Genomic DNA, 18,937 nt, shown 5'->3' on the forward strand with positions numbered 1-18,937 from the left:
AATATTACTTAAAGCAATATTTGGTTAGTATTTTCTTGAAAATTTTTATTAACTTTAATTTTATTTTAAATAGATAATATAGATATAATAGATATAATTATCTAGTGATATAGATATATAGACAGATAGAATAATCTATAGAATAGATATAATAGATAATATAGCATATGGCTCAAAAAATGTAACAATACAGTTGAGACTAAGAATGTTACTTTTACCTCCACCTTGTTTCCGTCTCCTCCACTCAGTCTTAGTAAGCAATCACTTTGATCAAGTTCTTTTGAGTCCTTTAGTGTGTCTGTGCAGAACCATGCAAACAAATGTATAATTCTTCTGTTCCCCCTTTGCTGGACAAAAAGTGGTTTCCAGAAACGCTAATCCACAGCTTCCTTTTTTTCCCCCAGTTCACACTATGTCTTAGCTTTCCACAACAGGGAAACACTGTATTCTTGTTAAGCATTGAATAATATTGCACCTTGTGGATGTATCCCAGGTTATTTCTCCAGTCCCTTCCTGATGGGCGCTTGAGTTTTCCTGATCTTTTTGCTCGCCCAGATAATGCAAATATTTTACAGACATTTTTTATTTGTATTCAAGAATAATTATAGGATAAACATCCAGATGAGGGATTTCCAGGTGAAAAGGTAAATGTGTTTGTAATTCTCATCGATATTTCCAAATTGGTTCCCCCCTTTGGTTATACCATTTTATGTGAAGTGTATATGGCACCACACGTTAGCTCTTCCCTAATACAATGTTGCCAATCGCATTGGTGAACAGAGTTAGTTCCATGCAGTTTTCATCTGCAAGGTTCTTTCCCTATGGTGAAGCACCATTTGCCTTTCTTTTTCTCTGAACCATCTGTTCTTTGCCACTTTCATTGTGCTGCTGGACTATTTTCTTACTGATTTCTAGGAGTTCATCATCTACTGGGGAGATGAGCCCTTACGATGAGGATTGCAGATGCTCTTTCCATATTGTCATTTCTCTTTTGATTCTGTGTATATTTTTCCGTGAAAGTGTGTCATCATTATGTAATGAAGTTTGTCTTTTTTTTCCCCTTCTAGAGTTGAAGTCATAGTTTGAAAGGCAATGAAAGGGAGCACCATCGAGTGAAATGGGATCTAGGCCACTCAACTGGAGTTTACATTTCAAGGTCATCTTCTGCAGGAAAATAAAACATCGACAGCAACTTACATGTGTCTGCCCCTCAGGGAAAAGAGGGGAAGGCCGTGGCCGTGATTACATGTGAGTTTCCTGCAACTTTATGTGTGCTGCTCTCCACGTCCACTTCCCCAGCTCCCTTTTGCACACCCTGACGTCTGAAGTCCACGAGAAGAGAGGCGGGCTGACAACACACCAGTCCTCCCACACCCGCACCCTCTTGGAAATACTCTGAGCTCTCCAATGTCCTTTTGTCTCTACCTAGGGAAACCTACCCCTGAGTAGCTCATGTCAGTTCCCCTCCAGGCTACCCTAGAGTTTCAGAGTTGGCCAAAGGGATGGTCTGAGTATTGAAGGATCTCATTCCCAGATGAAAGGTGTGGCCTCTGGGTGACACAGTCTCAGGGGCAGCCCCTGGGTGGAAAGGGGGCTGCTGCTTCTTGGGAGGGTGTCTCCCCAGGATGAATGACGACAGTTTACAAAGGGGCGGATACCGGGGAAAACCAGCCGCTGTGGCAGCCGACCTCGCAAAGACACACAGCTCTGGGGAGCCAAGAGCGTCCTGAAGAAAGGGCATGGGGGTGAGGAGGGCCCCCCACCCTCCCGGCCTCGTCTGTACCCGGCCACCACCTCGCAACATGGGGAGTGATGTCACCAACCGGCCCTCCAATGCCCTGGGAGGAGCAGCTGCTCGCGTGGTTTCTTCCAGGCTCCGATAGGCAGAACCATGGGAGGGGTCGCTTTTTGTACAAAGCTGTAACATTGTGGGGACAGGGGGCCACGGTGATTCAACTCTACGGGAAAGCTTTACAAAAACCTTTCTGCCTGTCCCAAACCCCCGTTTCTCCACTTTTCTCCTGGGTCACGGGCCCGAGGGTGGTGCGACTCAGAATGCCTCCACCCCGCCCCTGTTCACCTGTCAAGCCAAGACCATGGGTAAGGACAGGCTTAAATCAGGACTGAAGCTTGCAGACAGAGAGCCCAGGCGTAAGAAGAGCGCCTCAGTGGCCCCTCGGGTGAAGGACTCCGGGAGACTCCTTCTTCCTAAGTCCCACAGAAGTTAGGGCCAGGTCAGTGGGAAGGTGCATGGGAGATGACCCACCTCATAGAGGAAAAAGCCAGACATATCCTGACTTTCCATGGACGCGGTCACTAGCTCCAGGACCCTGCCCTCCTCTCCAAGCCCACATCCTTTTGATGGACCCTCAGAAAGGATCGAGAAAGTAGTGCGGGGCTTGCTGGATAGACGCTGGCCATGCTCTGTGGCCGCAAGAGTCAAAGTTGGAAACGTTCTGTGCAGTATCTATAAAGTACAGGAGGGGATTTCTTATACCAGAGTCCTCCGGATACCAGCCAGGGCTCCCTCTTCTTTCCATGCCTCAGATTTGTCTGCTTCCTTGCCCCATGTCACTGTGTGAACACTGAACTGTTCTTTGGAGAAGGCACCAGGCTCACAGTCATAGGTAAGACATACTCTGGGTCTTTCCAGGCCCCTTGAAGGTGAAGGCAGGTCCAAAGTGTCCGGTTTTAGAGTGGCTGCATGCTGGTGTGCTATGATATTACCTTCAGCCCGGGGACCAAGCTGACAGTTGTCGGTAAGGTGGGGGGTCTCCAGGCAGGGTGTGATGGGGACGATTCTATCCTGGGATAGTGGTTAAGGCAGAGGCGGGAAAGGAGATGGTCCTGCCCCTCTGAGTGGTTACCTGACAGAGGGAAGCCTAGAGAAAGCCCAGGAGGCAATTAATGAGCACTGACGTTGGGCCGTCTTCTTCACTGGCTTGGGCTCTCTGTAGGGGTTTCATATGTGTCCTTACTCTGGATTTCGTAGGAGGCCGCACTGCGGCTCCTTGTTTCCGACTGTCCAGGGACCTGGGCAAGCTCTGGAAGGGAGTGGGGAAAATATGAAGCAGGGCCCGTGGCTCTGGGTGGGGAGAGATCCATGAACACCCCAACCTGTCCCCGAATCTCGGCTGAGCTCAGCAGACGGGGGAGGTTCTGAAGTGGATCTGGGAGGCTGTGCTTTTGAAACACCCTGCATTTTGGGGACGGGAGCCGGCTCACTGTTGTAGGTAAGTGCGTCGGGGCAGAGAGCCGGGAACCCACAACGAGGGGCAGGGGTCAGGGTGGAGCCTCTGTCTTGGGGGCTTAGGTGAAAGCACATTTTTATCAGAAAGCTCTGAATTCTTATCTTGATGCAGACAGGCAGGGACAGGCTCCGTCTCCAGTAATTTCACGGACGGGCTATGCTAAGTCTGTGTTCCCCTTCTGGGAGGCAGGTAGTCTCCCTTTGGGGTCCCCTTGTCCATCCCCTGTCTCCTTGGAGGGCACCCCGTCATGGCCACATAGATGGGAAGCCTCTGGCCTCAGAACTGCCTTACCCCTGTTGTTTTCCACGCCGGCTCAGAAAGGAGAGGGACACAGGAGAAAGCGCTGGGGGTCCCAGGGCCCAATCGGTCCTCTGACAGGGACATTTCACACTGCACATGAGTCCCTCCTCCACACCTCCTGGTGCCAAAATTCAGCAGAGGAAAGGGAGAGGAGGGCGGGCAGGAGCACTTGGGAAGGCAGGAATTGGATGCAGCCAAGGGCAGTTTCCCTGCCAGCCTGCAGTGTTGTGTAACAATGAAAAACTGTATTTCGCAAGTGGAACCAAGCTTTCTGTCTTGGGTAAGTAAGAGGCTTCCCTGGGGGTAGTGTGTTGGAAGAGTGCGGTCCCAGGAGGACTCCTTGGACACAGCAGGGAAAAGGCTCAGAGAGTGTGGGTGAGCAGGGGAGGTGCTGCAGTCCCCAGAAGTCCGGGTGGAAGCGAGCTTCTAGAAGGAAGGGCCCCAGAGAGCAATCTTGGGGTTTGTCACACTCTCGCTGTGCTGTGGAGCAACCAGGCACAGCACTTTGGAGAGGGGACCCAACTCTCTGTCCTAGGTAAGGAGCAGGACCGGGCCATAGGGCCATTGTCCCTTGGACACAGGGTCCCCATCTCTCCTCCCAGCCCTGGTTGTCAGGGGTCAAGTCAACTCTCTTAGTCCTGGGGAGCTTCGAAGGGGCTGTGGCTGCCATTCCTCTTGGTGTGGCTTGGTGGGTCCCCCTATTTCTCCTCCCCGAGTCTTCGGTCCTCAGTGTTTCCTCCTTACTCTTTCTTTGGTTCGTGCTTCCTTCTCATGTGTGAGCGTGTGCCCCCTCCAAGCCTGCTCCTCTCTCCCCATACTATGCTTGGACCTTTCCCCCAACGGGACCCCTCAAGTCCAGAGCCACACATCCAGGCAGAAAGGGTGACGGAGCCCAGTCCCCAAGAGCGAGGACTTGGCCCTGGCAGGAGCCTCCGCGGGTTTTGCTGCGGCTGCCTGCAGCTGTGTTCTATAACTCGCCCCTCTACTTCGGGACGGGCACCAGGCTCACGGTGACAGGTATGGGGTTGCACTCCTGGCTGGGAGTGCCTGTGTGTGACCGATCAGTCTGGGTGGGGGGCGGGGGGACAGGGGTGTAAGGACAGGGCTCAGAGCGCCCCTCCCTCCCGGAGCTTCTCGGGCTTATCACGGACCCTTGGGTGTAGGGCTCCAGATTAGTCTTTGGGCTTTGTGCGGTCTCGCTCTGCTTCTCATTGTTCTCTGGGACTCCTCTCGTTGCTCCTGTTTTAAGAGTGTGTTGTTTTACTCCCCCCTTTTTTTAAAATTATTCAGATCTTCTCCATTTTCCCTCCTATTCTATCTCCAGACCTTCCCCGTTGACTCCATTTTGGTGAATCGGTCTGTCTTCTCTGTCAAAGTCCTACTGTCTACCACTTGCTCAGGACCTTCATCGTCCTCCTTCTCTATCTCTACCAGACTCCAAAGATCCATCTGTGTCTTCCTGAAGGGATCTAGGGCTCAGGAGGCAGTGGAAGGGGGGCCAGATTGGTGAGACTGGGCTGGTTTGAGGATGTTTCTGAGCCCTGAGGGCAAAAGTCCGTGTCTCAGTGTCATGAGAGCTGCAACAGGTGTCTCAGGGACGCGGTGCTTGGCAGGATCCGAGGAAATACACCTGGAAACTTATGCCATCTTAGTAACAGATAAGGTATAAAGAAGAGAAAATAGGCAGGAGGCCCCATTTTCTCAAACCTCAGGATCTGTGCTGGGCTGGTAAGGTGAGGGGCCCATCACAAAACACTAACACACCATTAGCGTGCTCGAGGAGGAAGCGGACAGGTGGGGGACCGGGCCTGGAGGGATGGGTCTGTGCTGGGCAGAGAGACAAGGCCAGAGGAATGGGACACTGGGTCCTACCAGATTGGTTGGCTGGAGCAGACTTTGTCCTGCAGATGGGGGCTCGTGCCAGCGAGTGTGATAACAATTAGAAAGTACAAATTACTGGGGTTCGAAATGCCCCGAACTCTGGGGCTCACAGGACAGGCTGGGGGGGGGGGTGTTCCAGCAATTAGAAAGTGAAAATCTCAGAATCTCTGAGATGTATAAAATGGGGATAATAGTGCTAGTCCCCTGGGGTGTTAAATTGTTCGGGGCTAACTTATATGGAGATCTTTGTAAAAGGCTCAGCTTATTGGGGCCATCCTTTCCCTTCCTGTTGTTTATCATCACTGTGTCCCAGACTTTGGCCTTTTCCCCAAACTGCCTCTCAATTTTCCCATTAGAAACACTTCCCAAAGTGGATAAAGTGCAGACATCTGGGTTTGCCACAGTTCTGCTTCAGAAAGCCATTCCTCTGGTCAGTATAGAGCCAAATAGAGGGCACAGTCCATTCTGGCAAAAATGGGAACGTGGGAGATGGATGTGGTTTCTCCCATCTCTCTGTGTCTTCCCATGAGGCCCTGCCTTCCGACAACTCCAGAAATTCTCTCCGGTGTGTCAGGCATGAAAAAGGACCCAGGACTTTGCAATGTGAGCGCTCTGATGACATGGCCCTTGGACTTTGGAATTTGTTCAGACCCAGCAAGTTGGGCCATGACCTAGGATTTCCAAAGCTGGCAGGGAGGCTTGCTGGGCGCTGAAAGGAATAAAGGGTTCAACCCATGAGCAGCTTCTTTCATGGGATTACAGCTGTCCTGGGCAAGCCAGCACACACCCTGTGTGCCCCAGCATAAACGGAATAAATGTGAAACATCTGATAACATCATAGCCAGAGGCTTCTTGGCTCCTCAAAGCAGGTTACGTGTTTAACACACACATACACGCACACGCACAAGAGAAAAGGGAAAAAAATGAGTTGGGAAAAGCATTTAGAAAAAAGTATCGTCAAATGCAATGGAACAGGGTCTCCTCCAGGCAACAAAGGCTAATTCTCGTATATGCTGTCACCCAAACAGATACTCATATGCTTTGTACACAAGGAAACTGATCATTAGAAACAGTTGATTCGCTTCCTGGGGTCATGTTGCTGGTGAGGACCCTCAGCCTCAAATCCCAGGCTCGTTCATCTCTGCCATAGCTGTTTCTAAGTCTGAAAGAACAGATAGTCATGCATCAAAGAGGGCTTTGAATGAGGAAGAAAAACAGATGGACTCTTTGGATAGATATGGAACAAGGCCTTGAGAAAGAGACTGCCAAGAAAGCCAAGGAAATCAGGACACACTGTACCTGAGGGGATGGAAGAGAGACACAGCGGCATGCACCCACAGGGCCACTGAGAGAAGTGGCAAAGCTGAGGGAGAATAGAACGGGACAGTGACCCCCAAACACACAGGACCTAGTACTACGTAATTTTGCTTTATGATGACTCCATTTCCAGCTCGCTCTCTGTCTTTCTGTCTTTCTTGATTTCTGTCTCTGTCTCTGTCTCTCTCTCTCTCTCACACACACACACCCTGAACCCAGACAGCTCTCGGACCAGCCCTGGTCCCAACGTCTCTTCCCTTGCAGAGAAACTGGGAAAGGTCAAACCTCCCACGGTCACGGTGTTTGAACCGTCAGAAGCAGAGACCTCCCGCACCCAGAAGGCCACGCTCGTGTGCCTGGCCACGGGCTTCTACCCCGACCACGTGGAGCTGAGCTGGTGGGTGAACGGGAAGGAGGTCCAGAATGGGGTCAGCACGGACCCTCAGCCCTACAGGGAGCGGCCCAACGACAATAGCTCGAACTACTGTCTGAGCAGCCGGCTGAGGGTCTCCTCCGTCTTCTGGCACAACCCTCGCAACCACTTTCGCTGCCAAGTCCAGTTCCACGGGCTCGGGGACGATGACAAGTGGGACGACCCCACCCGGCCCAAACCCGTCACCCAGAACATCAGTGCTGAGGCCTGGGGCAGAGCAGGTGAGCGGGGCCTGGCGAGCTGGGCGGGGAGTGAGGTGGAGCACAGAAAGGGGGGTCGGGGGGTGTCCAGGCAGAAGACCAGGCAGAGCCAGGGCAGGGCGGGAAGACTAAAGCCCAGCATGAGGGTGAATGGGCACCTTGGGGTTCATTCCTCCCCCAGATCCTCAGCCCAGCAGAGCCTTGCAGCTGGGGTCCCCTCACTGTCCGAGCCTGTATGGCTCAGCCCCTCTGGGCCACCACGTTCCACGGGGTTCCGGGTTGGTGTGGCTCCGTGGGCAAGGCACCAGAAAGACCGTCCACGCGTCTGCGAGAAGCCTGGCCTGAGCCTGGGGGTCCGCGCGAACCAGAAGGCTGACTTAGTGTGTCTGTGTTTGTGTTTGCTCTTAACTGAAGCACGGCTGACGAGTGGTACTGCCTTAGCTTCAGGTGGGCCTCACCTGGCAGCTTTCTGTCTGCTTGAGAGGGTGGGGTCTCTCATCCACTCCCTCCCCTCTTCTCTTTCAGACTGTGGCTTCACGTCAGGTAAGTGACCCTCTCCTTGCTTGCTCCCCATGTCCCGTGGTTTTGCCCTGGAAGCCGAGCGTGAAGAACCTCGGACCCTGGGGTGGGTGTGGGGGGGCCAGAGACGCCTGCTCACGGGTCCCTGTGCGCTCTCCCCCCACCCCGGCCGCAGTGTCCTATCAGCAGGGCATCCTGTCTGCCACCATCCTCTATGAGATCCTGCTGGGGAAGGCCACCCTGTACGCTGTGCTGGTCAGCGCCCTGGTGCTCATGGCCAAGGTAAGGAGGCGGGCAGGATGGGGCCCTGGAAGTGACACTTGAAACAGGGCAACTCCGAGCTGTGAGTAGCAAGAGTCCCTGCTAGGGCCAGTGGCGGGCAGTAGAAGAAGACGGAGGTCCACCCACATACCTGGGAAGACACACTGTCCCTCTGGGATCGCAGTGGGAGAGCCACGCAGAGGAGAAGCTGGGGTCACCTGAAAACCCAGTGGCCATTGTGAAGAGCCCTACCATTCATCTGGTCAATGACCATCCTACTTCCTCTCAATTCCCATCACTCCTGACTCCTGGTAACCCCTGAAACCTTCTCTTCTTCAGGTCAAGAGAAAGGGCTCCTGAAGCTAGCTCAGAGGCAGAGCCAGCAACTTCCAGCCTGCTATCGTCCCAACACGGATTCTCCTTTTTCCACTTGCAGCCAGTGCTTCTCAAGAGCTGTTTTCATCTCTCAGCTCACCCCAATAGCTACTCCCCCCTATGTTCGTGCACACCTGGACGCTCATGACCCAAATCTCCCCAACCCAGGGGGACCCCAGCATGACTAACTTGACTGAATCAATAAACACGGCCTGTTCTGGCTTGACTCTGCCTTGTGAGTGTCTGGATTTCTCTTCTGCCTGTCTCTGACCCCCCATGTGACTCCAGTCAGGATAGAATCAGAGGTCTTCAAGGAGACAGCAGGTCCCTCCAGTACCAGGGCTGAGGGACCCTGCCTGGGGCAGCCCTGCTCCTCCCTGTCAGGGGAACTTGAGTACGTGTGAACGGGGGTGATGGGATTGAAGAGGCTTACTCAGGAACAGCCCAGAAAAATGGTGACATTTTTCGCAAGAACTTTTTGTCCTACCTGGACGAAGGTGCTCTGAGGAAGAGTCTCCCTACACAGGTGTGTCTCCTGCCAGCTGGTCATGTACCCATGGCTGAGAAGCTTGCGTTCATACCTGTCAGCCATGTTCCTTTCAGCTGTCTCCCTGAGGACACTACCGTTTTCGCTTATCACCAAGCAGGCTGCCCGGCCAAGAAGAGAAGGCGCTGTCTCGGAGATGAATTCTCAAGTAGCACATGTGTCTTCCCATTTAAGTTACAAATCTGTTTATAAATGTCTCTCTAGTGAAGCACATGGGTGTGAAAATGCACCTGACCGTTCCTGGAAGGATAGAAAGTCAAGGTCCCCCAAACCAAGAATCGGCCCTATTGCTATTTCTAGAAATCCTCTAAGAGCTCTTTGTTGCCTCATGGTCACCATGGTGACGCAGGGCACAGTCCTGGGGAGGGCATCTAGGCAGTGGTCCCTTGCTTCCTCCCTCCATACATACCCCGCTCCTCTCACCCTGCGTCCCAGAGCCACTTGCTCTCAGACTGCTGTGCACTCAGTCACCTGGGCACACGGTACTCCAGCTCCTACTTACTCTTGAAGATTTAACCCCAACGTCTTCCCCTGCAAGAAGCCTTCGCGGGCGCTTCGTTGCCGGAACTAGCCATCTAATTCTCTCACTCACGGGAATGTAGCACATGGCTTTCTCTCTCCACTGCAATGCGTGAGGCACTCACGTGCGTGCACACTTCCACGACACACACACGTATGCGTGTATGTATATATTTACATACGTGCACGTGTGCACTAACCCACTCATGAAACACACATGATTGCAATGTCCTGTTATTCACTTTCAAGAAAATAAAGAGATCCAAGTCACAGTCCCCAGGATGCCCACCTGTTCACGAGGGGGTCATTCAAGAACAGACACAATTGAAATACGAAGTGGCACTTTCCAGTGGCCCTGAGAGCTGTCTACTAAAATGCCGTCAGAGGCTAGCACTCAATTTCCCACTGGGATCATCACGGAAGAGCCTGAGAACATGGCAAACTCTTCAAAGAAAGAATTGGTCTAATTATCCCTGGGTGGCGGGGGGTCGTGACAGTCAGAGGCATGACAGTCAGAGCCGAGACAACAGGGTCGGGTACTCGCGGGTGCTTAGCCAAGACAACGTTCAGAGACAGGAGGGATGAGACGTTGGGCAGGCTGGGGGGTGCTCCCCTGAGGGCGAACTCAGGTCCTGGTCCCCAGCAGGAGGCTCGGCACGTAGATGTTCATGAAATGCGTGAAATACATGAAGGATAAGGAGCTTGGACTCTGTTCAGCGAGCAATGGGCAATTGCAGAGGTTGCAGGTCCCCATGCCTCAAGCTGCCATCACCCGCTCTATGGAATCCACCCCTCGCTCCTCCCATCCCACCTCACTATAAATGCCAGTCTGTGCAGGTGGTCACAGTGAGTCCTAGACAGGACACCTGGTGACATAGAGGGTCTCCTCAGAGGGGTGTATGTTCTGCCACGGGGCCTCTCTCCCTCGCCCCCCAAGGAGCACCATGACCTTCCCCAGCCCCACCCCACTTTAAATGTGCTCTGAGTTTGCTCCCAGCCCCACTCAATCAAACCTCTGTCACCTGCACTTCCTGCCTCTGCCCAGTGGTGGGGGGAGGGGACCAGAGGGAAAGAAACATTTTTGTATCCTGCTGTAACATTGTGGGAGCTGGGGGGGGCCACGATGATTCAGCTACAGGAGGTGCTTTTACAAAAACCCCTGCCTCAGGGAATCTCACTCCCCAGCCCAGGGAATTCAGCTCCTGGAGGGGGAGTGGCTGGGAGTGTCTCCGGAGCTGGTCCCTGATGTGCTCCCGCAGGGACCTAGACTCAGCGAATACCTCTGTATCTCCTGGCTCCAGACAGCTTCCCGGGAACATGAAGGGCCGACGCGTCAAAGTGGGAGCATCATCTGGCACTTTTCATAAAACTTGCCCTTGACAAAAGTACTTACACATGCGTTATTTATTAAGAACTCACAACAACACTGCACAAAATGTATTACCCCATTTTTCAGATGAAGGAAATAAGGTGGGAGAGATTGCAGGTCCTATAAGTAGGAAGAGATAGGGTTTAGCCTGGAACACTTCCCAACTCCAGCCCAAACCACCATCACCAATCCCCGGTCATTTTCCACCTCCACTGTATTGTCCCCAAGCCCAGTTGATTCTCCTGAGCAAATTGGAGATGACCTCCTGTAGCATCTAGATTACCATGTCCAGCTGTCTCTGGAAGTGGGATGAGAGAAGCCCGGGAAGGAGAAGGAGAGTGCACCCCCAGCTTGTGCCAAGGGAAGTAGGGAGGAGAAATTCTTGGCAGCCCCTGCCCACTGTGTTATATACAGTGAGCGGCACTTCGGGCCAGGGGCCCGGCTCACCGTACTAGGTAAGAAAGCCGCTCCCCGTGGAAGGCGGGTGGGTTGCCCAGCCTGAACCATTCCCAGGACCCTGGCCCTCAAGGAGTGGGTGCTGGCCCCTCCCGAGCCCCTAGTCAGGGGTTTGCGCCTGGGTCCCTAGAGCTGTGCAAACACGGGGCAGCTGTACTTTGGGGCCGGTTCTAAGCTGACCGTGCTGGGTAAGGAGATCCGCTGGGGGCCGAGCGCTCCGCGGGGTGGGATGGAGACGGGTGGGCAGCTGGCCGGCTCAGTCTGGGGCTGTGCTCAGAGGCAGGGCTCGGCGCCTGGGCCGGGACTCCCGGTGCTGGGTGCGGGGTGCGCGACGGAGCGAGCGGGGCTGGCGGGAGAGGGCAGCGCCAGATTTTTGTTCTGGGGCTCCGGGCTGTGAGTACAGAAACTCAGTATTTCGGCAGGGGCACCCGCCTGACCGTGCTAGGTAAGCCGGGGTGCGCCGGGGCGCCGGGGAGTGCGGTGGGGCCGGGCATGGCGGGCCTGTTTTTGTGCTGCGCCGGGGTGCTGTGAGCCAAAATACCCAGTACTTCGGCGCGGGGACCCGGCTGTCGGTGCTAGGTGAGCGCGGCGCGCGGCGCGGAGGGCTTCTTGGCGGGGGACCCGGGGCCGTGCTCTGCAGCCTCCGCCCCGACCTTCGGGCCCGGCAGTCGGCTGACCTTTGTGGGTGAGTGGCCGCGGGGTCGGGAGGGAAGGCGGCGGCCCCAGGGCTCTTCCCGGCCCGGCACCTGGCTGGCTCCCCGCGCTGGGTCCGGGCTGCGAGCCGGAGCGGGAAGCGGCTGGGGCGCCGCGGGGTTTGCGTGCGGGGCTGGGCCTCCGTGCTCCTATGAGCAGTACTTCGGCGCCGGCACCAGGCTCACGGTCATAGGTGAGATTTGGGCGTCTCTCCCCGGCCGTTCCGCAGCCCCGGGACCGGGGAGATGGCGAGGGTGGGCCGGGGCTGGGCGCGCGGCCCGCTGTCGGTCCGGGGGTCAACCCTGCGAGGGGGCGGGGACGGGGTCCTAGCGGGCCGGGGACGAGAGCGGAGGGCCGGGGGCTGTGGGGCTCTTTCCACGCTCCTGAGATATTTAGGGGCAGGGCGAGTGGGGGACGAGAGCATGGACTAGGACTCAGAGCTGCTGGATTGGGGGACCGGACTGAGAAGGGAAAACCGGGGCTGGGGGGAGCATAGGAGGGGTGTAGCTGTTGCAGGGAGCGGGTCTGAGGCGGAGGGGAGGGAAAAAAGCAGGGACAAGCATGGGACTGGCGGGCATTGAGCCCGGCTGGCTCCTGGGAGAGGTAGATGGAGGGGAGGCCGCTGAACAGAGGAGAAAAGGAATGAGAAACAGGAGAGAAACAGAGAGGCAGAGAAAATAGGCAGATCAGTATGAGTGAAGAAAAAGTCAAAACAAGCAGGGTTAGTTGATTTACTGTTTAGCACTTAAAATTATATTTAAAACCCCTGCCTTTCTCTCCTAAGCCGGAGAGCCCCCTGAGCTCTACAGCACCCATCCCCACCCGTGGGCTGGACGGGACGCTCAGCTGCTGGGGTGCATTCCCCCGCCCATGTCTCCCTCTGCCCCCCAGCCTGAAATCTCGGACCTCACAGTAGCTATCCCAGCGCCAACAGGCCAGTGGTGCTCGAGGTTCAGTTGTTGCAAATGTCCATTAAAATGCAGATATGTTGTTGGTGAGGTGAGGAAAATTTCCAGAAGGATCCTAAGCTCCTAGATCTGGAAAGGAACTTCAAACATCACCTGGTGACCAGAATGTTGAGGCCAGAGAGGGGAAGAAACTCACGCTACTGGTACATTAACCTGGATTATTTGATAACAACAAGGCCCATTTTTCATTAGATTGTCAATTGGCTGGATCCAATGGGGCTCAGCTAAACTTGGTCCAGATTCCTGTGATCAGCAGGGGTGGGGAAAAGACCCGACGTTAGAGCCAGATAAACCTGGTTCCCAATCCCTGGCTCACTGATGATCAGATGGCCTTGGGCAAACGAATCTGTGGGAAGCTTGATCCCCTCTACTCTACGAATCTGTGGGAAGCTTGATCTACCCCTACCATTGCTGTGCGGGGACTAACAGGAGACCCCACGCAGAGTACGCAGGGAAGGTGGATTGTTAAAATTCGGTCCTTCTCTTCTCCACACTTTCCCTAGGTAGTCACTGGGGAGTGAGGGGAGAGGGTGAGCCCAGGGCCTGAGGAGGGACAGGATTTGGCATGTGGGTCACGAAGGGGTGGGCTGGGTAGGCAAGAGCAGTGGATTGGGAACAGGAAAGACAAACTTCACAATTCTGCCTGAGGCCCGCCCACCCGCAAACAGAGCATATACAGATAGAAGCTCACTAGCACAGACACTTACACCCCACAGGGACTCACAGACATGGAAGGATAAACTGACCCTGCCTTCACACCGAGCTGTGTAGACAGGGCTTCAGAGTGTCATGGCGTCCTGTTTGTCCTGCCGGCTGCATCAGTAAACATTGTGGGGAGCATCCCACATGACTCAGAGGACATCGTTAATTTTGCAGGAAGGACTGAGAGGGGGTCAGAGGAGTACATTCAGTAGTGCCCCAGGAGAGCTGGTCCAGTTTCAGAGCCAGGGTCTTTGAGACAAGAGTGAAGACACCAGGCTGAGCAGAGGGACTGATGGAGCTGGGCAGTGCAGATGTTAGGGTGTTACCCCTTCTGGTGGGTCAGCCGGTGAAGACCTAGACATCATGGGGGTTAGCAAGTAGGAGTTGCAGGGAGAGGAAGCTGAGAGGATGGGAGGCCCAACCAGCTCAAAATGAAAATGTCAGGCTCTTGTTAAAAATTATTTAGAATTTCAAGATGATGACAGGGACCCTTAAACCAAGAGTGGGGCCTTTGTGAGCGTGGGGTCCTGTACCCAGGTCACACCCACGTGAAGCTGACCCTGGAAGTTAGGTCCCATCCAGAGAAATGTGAAGTGTCCATTAGAAGGACATTTTCTCCCTCTTCCAGGCTAGAGTCTCATAAGGAGATTTTTCGTTGTAACAGAATTGCTAAGAAATGAACAACAACAACAAAAACCAGTGGAAAGCAAAGGAGGAGGATAAAATGAATGGAGAGCAGACCCAGAAGAAGTGAGCCAGCCAAATGAGCGGGTGGCCTGGGCCTTCGCCCGAGGCTCTGCAGAGGGAGGCTTCGGACAAAAATTGTGTCAAAGCAAGTGCTAGCAAGACGTTGCCCTGATGATCTCAGATGCTTATTTAGGAAGCTGACTGGTAGAAAGGGTATAACATTTGGAAGCAAAGGAGCAAAGAAGGTTGACGAACCCCTGAATTTGACCTAAGGCGAGATTGCTCTCTGTCTGAGCTGAGGAACCTCAGGGGGGTACCTCAAGGCGGAGGAATGGCTAGGGGAGACCTCGTAACCCACAAAAAAAGTTGGAAAACCTCACATTCTCATGAGCACACCGTGAAACAAAAGGGTACCCCCCCCCCGAGTGCACAAGTACATCCCATCTGTAGATTGTCATCTGAAGAGAGTCCCCAGGCCTCAAAGACCCCCTTATCCCCAATTCCCCTTTACTCCTCAGCCTCTTCGATTTTGAAGCAATTCACGGGCCGAAGACAGGGGTGTCTGAATGCTAATGTCACTTAACCTCCACGGCCACTCCAGAAAGTCAGGGTCAGGATTTTCCCTTCACAAGCAATGAAAAATGATGCAGAAAAATTAAGACACTGTCCCAAAGTCACACTGGCATGCAAAGTCAGTTTTAAGATTCGGATCCTAACAGTCTGATTCCAATCCTGTGCTCACTCCACTTAAATAACTACTACATACTATGGTGAAACGTAAACAGGTAAGCTTTCACTGATGGAGAAGAACTCAAATAACGTCAACGAGGGGACATTGCTCAGAATGTCTACAGGTGACTACAAAGGACAGGTGGGGCAGAAGAACAATTACAGAGGAATGGGGACAGTGACCCCCCAACACACAGGACCTAGTACTACATGATTCTGCTTTATGGTGACTCCATTTCCAGCTCGCTCTCTGTCTTTCTGTCTTTCTTGATTTCTGTCTCTGTCTCTCTCCCTCCCTCTCTCTCTCTCTCTCTCTCACACGCACACACACACACACACACACACACACACCCTGAACCCAGACAGCTCTCGGACCAGCCCTGGTCCCAACGTCTCTTCCCTTGCAGAGGACCTGGGAAAGGTCAAACCTCCCACGGTCACGGTGTTTGAACCGTCAGAAGCAGAGACCTCCCGCACCCAGAAGGCCACGCTCGTGTGCCTGGCCACGGGCTTCTACCCCGACCACGTGGAGCTGAGCTGGTGGGTGAACGGGAAGGAGGTCCAGAATGGGGTCAGCACGGACCCTCAGCCCTACAGGGAGCGGCCCAACGACAATAGCTCGAACTACTGTCTGAGCAGCCGGCTGAGGGTCTCCTCCGTCTTCTGGCACAACCCTCGCAACCACTTTCGCTGCCAAGTCCAGTTCCACGGGCTCGGGGACGATGACAAGTGGGACGACCCCACGCGGCCCAAACCCGTCACCCAGAACATCAGTGCCGAGGCCTGGGGCAGAGCAGGTGAGCGGGGCCTGACGAGCTGGGCGGGGAGTGAGGTGGAGCACAGAAAGGGGGGTCAGGGGGTGTCCAGGCAGAAGACCAGGCAGAGCCAGGGCAGGGCGGGAAGACTAAAGCCCAGCATGAGGGTGAATGGGCACCTTGGGGTTCATTCCTCCCCCAGATCCTCAGCCCAGCAGAGCCTTGCAGCTGGGGTCCCCTCACTGTCCGAGCCTGTATGGCTCAGCCCCTCTGGGCCACCACGTTCCACGGGGTTCCGGGTTGGTGTGGCTCCGTGGGCAAGGCACCAGAAAGACCGTCCACGCGTCTGCGAGAAGCCTGGCCTGAGCCTGGGGGTCCGCGCGAACCAGAAGGCTGACTTAGTGTGTCTGTGTTTGTGTTTGCTCTTAACTGAAGCACGGCTGACAAGTGGTACTGCCTTAGCTTCAGGTGGGCCTCACCTGGCAGCTTTCTGTCTGCTTGAGAGGATGGGGTCTCTCATCCACTCCCTCCCCTCTTCTCTTTCAGACTGTGGCTTCACGTCAGGTAAGTGACCCTCTCCTTGCTTGCTCCCCATCTCCCGTGGTTTTGCCCTGGAAGCCGAGCGTGGAGAACCACGGACCCTGGGGTGGGTGTGGGGGGGCCAGAGACGCCTGCTCACGGGTCCCTGTGCGCTCTCCCCCCACCCCGGCCGCAGTGTCCTATCAGCAGGGCATCCTGTCTGCCACCATCCTCTATGAGATCCTGCTGGGGAAGGCCACCTTGTACGCTGTGCTGGTCAGCGCCCTGGTGCTCATGGCCAAGGTAAGGAGGCGGGCAGGACGGGGCAGGCAGGCTGGAGGGAGAGGGTAGAACACTATGCATGGAACATGGGGGGTCTCGGAGCCTGACTGGGCCCTGATATGTCCTGTTTCTCAAGGACGTTATAATGGGACGGACAGACTGGGGAGGAAGTATGGGGATCGTTACAGGATGCCGCGTCAGAAAATGGGGAGGGTCAACCAGCTGTACCCACACTCAGGCCCAGGGTCAGGCTCCCTCAGCCCCCTCCTGCTCTTCATGGCCTCTGGGACCTTGACAATGCCCTCTCTTCCTCAGGTCAAGAGGAAGGGTTCCTGAGACCAGCTCTGACAGTGCTGAAAGGCTGGAGGGAGAGGGTAGAACACTATGCATGGAACCTGAGTTGCTCACCCTCTTCGTCCAGATTCTCCTTGACGTGCTTCCAGGCTGCGCTTGGAAAAGTCACCTCCACCTCTTATCTCTTTCCTGCTGGGTTACCTGTCCCTTCCCTCTGCTTCCCTGCAGACTGAGCTCCTCAACCCTGAAACTGAAACAGACTGAACAATAAATCTGTCCTGCGGGCCTTGCGGTGTCTCAGGGTATCTATGAAGTTGTGTCCTTTGAAGATTTAAGGAAGGCCCCACCCCTGCAGCATAGGGAGGGACTGGCCCTTCTTTCTGAGTAAGGCTGCTTCCTCCTGTTCACCCTGACGGAGGATGGGCTCCATGGCCCATATCCAGGCATTCCGGGCTCCTAGAGTGTAGGGTTGGTCCAAAGGGCAGGGAGCAGGGAGCACCTGCATGAGGAGAGGAGCTGAGCCCTAAGCCCACCTCAGCACGGGGCCCAGGATACGGCAACCTGTGGGTTGGAATGCTTGGTCATTTCTCAATTCCAGACTCAGTTTCATTTATTATACATTTAGGTTTTATCTGTGTCTGTTCTGAACGCTTCCATCTCGTCTTGTTTTAAGCCTTCAGCAGAAGACCCAGCTCTGTCCTGCGTAACTAGGTCAGAACCCTAAAGATGGCACAGAGTCGAAACCCTGATAAGTGACGCCCAGAGGTTTCACAGAAGGGGGCATGCGGGGCCAGGCATGGGGAAGGCATGGCGAGGGGCTGAGGTGTTGCCCCTGGGCAGCCCTTCCCTTGACGGGGTCAAGAGCACAGGCCACCCCAAATGCAGCATGGCAAGCACATCCGCTGGGGGCAGACACGGTTATCTTCCTGGGGTGAACTCTCCCAGCAAGTCACAGTCCCTGCAGTAGAACCCTGCACCGGGGGAGGGAGGGATGCAATCAGGGGAAAGAAGACCCCGACCCACGGACCTGAGAGAGGCCAGAGATAGGCTCGATTAGGCAGGAAGTTGGGGGTGAGAAGGGAGTTTGAAAGCCTAGAAAGGATGGGGAAGGTGGAGTCCCTTATTGGCGGCCGGCTTTGCTCCTGACTTGGGGCTGGGCATGGTACCAGTGTTGTCCCAGTTCATCCCCCACACGTCCCTGGAAGCAGGTGTCCTCCCTCCTCCGGGGGTGAAGAAGTCACAACAACATAGGTCAAATGACTGGTAAGCGGTGACACCGTGGCATGTTCTCTTGAAGATGGAAGTTCAGGAAGCTTGTTCCAAGTAGTGGCCAGAATGGTGTGACGGTCACCGGGTGACCGTGGAGTAGCCGCCCCCAACTTCTGGTGCAGGACCCACAGGAACAGACTAACGGGTGTATCTGTTTCTTAGCACGATAACAAAGGACCACACGCTGGATGGTTTATAGTGGTAGATATTATTCCCTCCCAGTTCTGGAGGCCAGAAGTCCAAAATCAAGGTGCCTGCAGGGCCGTGCTCCCTTCAAAAGCCCTAGGGGAGAATCTTTTCTGCTTCTGCCCACCTCCAGCATCTTGGTGGCCCTGGGCTTGCAGCAGCGTCCCTCCGACCTTGTACCTGTCTCCACATCACCTTCCCGCATTCCTGTGCCTGGATTTCTCCCTTATTTTTTCATATCAAGAAGTGAGTCATTGGATTTAGGACACACCCTGAATTCAGAAGGATTTCGTCCTGGGATTCTTGACGTGTGTATCTGCAAAGACCTTGTTTACAAACTCGGTCACTTTCTTTCTGAGGTTCGGGGTGGGCACGAAGTCTAGGGGGACGCTATTCATCCCACTGCACTGGGTGTCCAGGAACTG

At 54.6% G+C, this 18,937-nt stretch overlaps 2 gene segments (V, D, J or C); both read left to right on the forward strand.

Annotated features, from left to right (window-relative positions):
- LOC113267076 (T cell receptor beta constant 1-like) overlaps positions 1-8,761 on the forward strand; it is a 111,255-nt gene extending 102,494 nt beyond the window's left edge. The window contains 5 exon segments of the C gene segment in view: positions 4,040-4,086; positions 7,014-7,403; positions 7,908-7,925; positions 8,077-8,183; positions 8,502-8,761. Coding sequence covers positions 4,040-4,086; positions 7,014-7,403; positions 7,908-7,925; positions 8,077-8,183; positions 8,502-8,522 — 583 coding nt within the window.
- A 2,159-nt stretch (positions 8,762-10,920) lies between these two features.
- Positions 10,921-17,369, forward strand: LOC113265347 (T cell receptor beta constant 1-like). The segment is given in 7 exon segments: positions 10,921-10,941; positions 11,559-11,616; positions 12,069-12,314; positions 15,615-16,004; positions 16,509-16,526; positions 16,678-16,784; positions 17,079-17,369. Coding segments are annotated over 7 exon segments (861 nt in total).
- Positions 17,370-18,937: the final 1,568 nt, after the last annotated feature.

The sequence above is a fragment of the Ursus arctos genome, unplaced genomic scaffold, assembly GCF_023065955.2.
Source record: "Ursus arctos isolate Adak ecotype North America unplaced genomic scaffold, UrsArc2.0 scaffold_3, whole genome shotgun sequence".
NCBI classification, from domain to species: Eukaryota; Metazoa; Chordata; class Mammalia; order Carnivora; family Ursidae; genus Ursus; species Ursus arctos.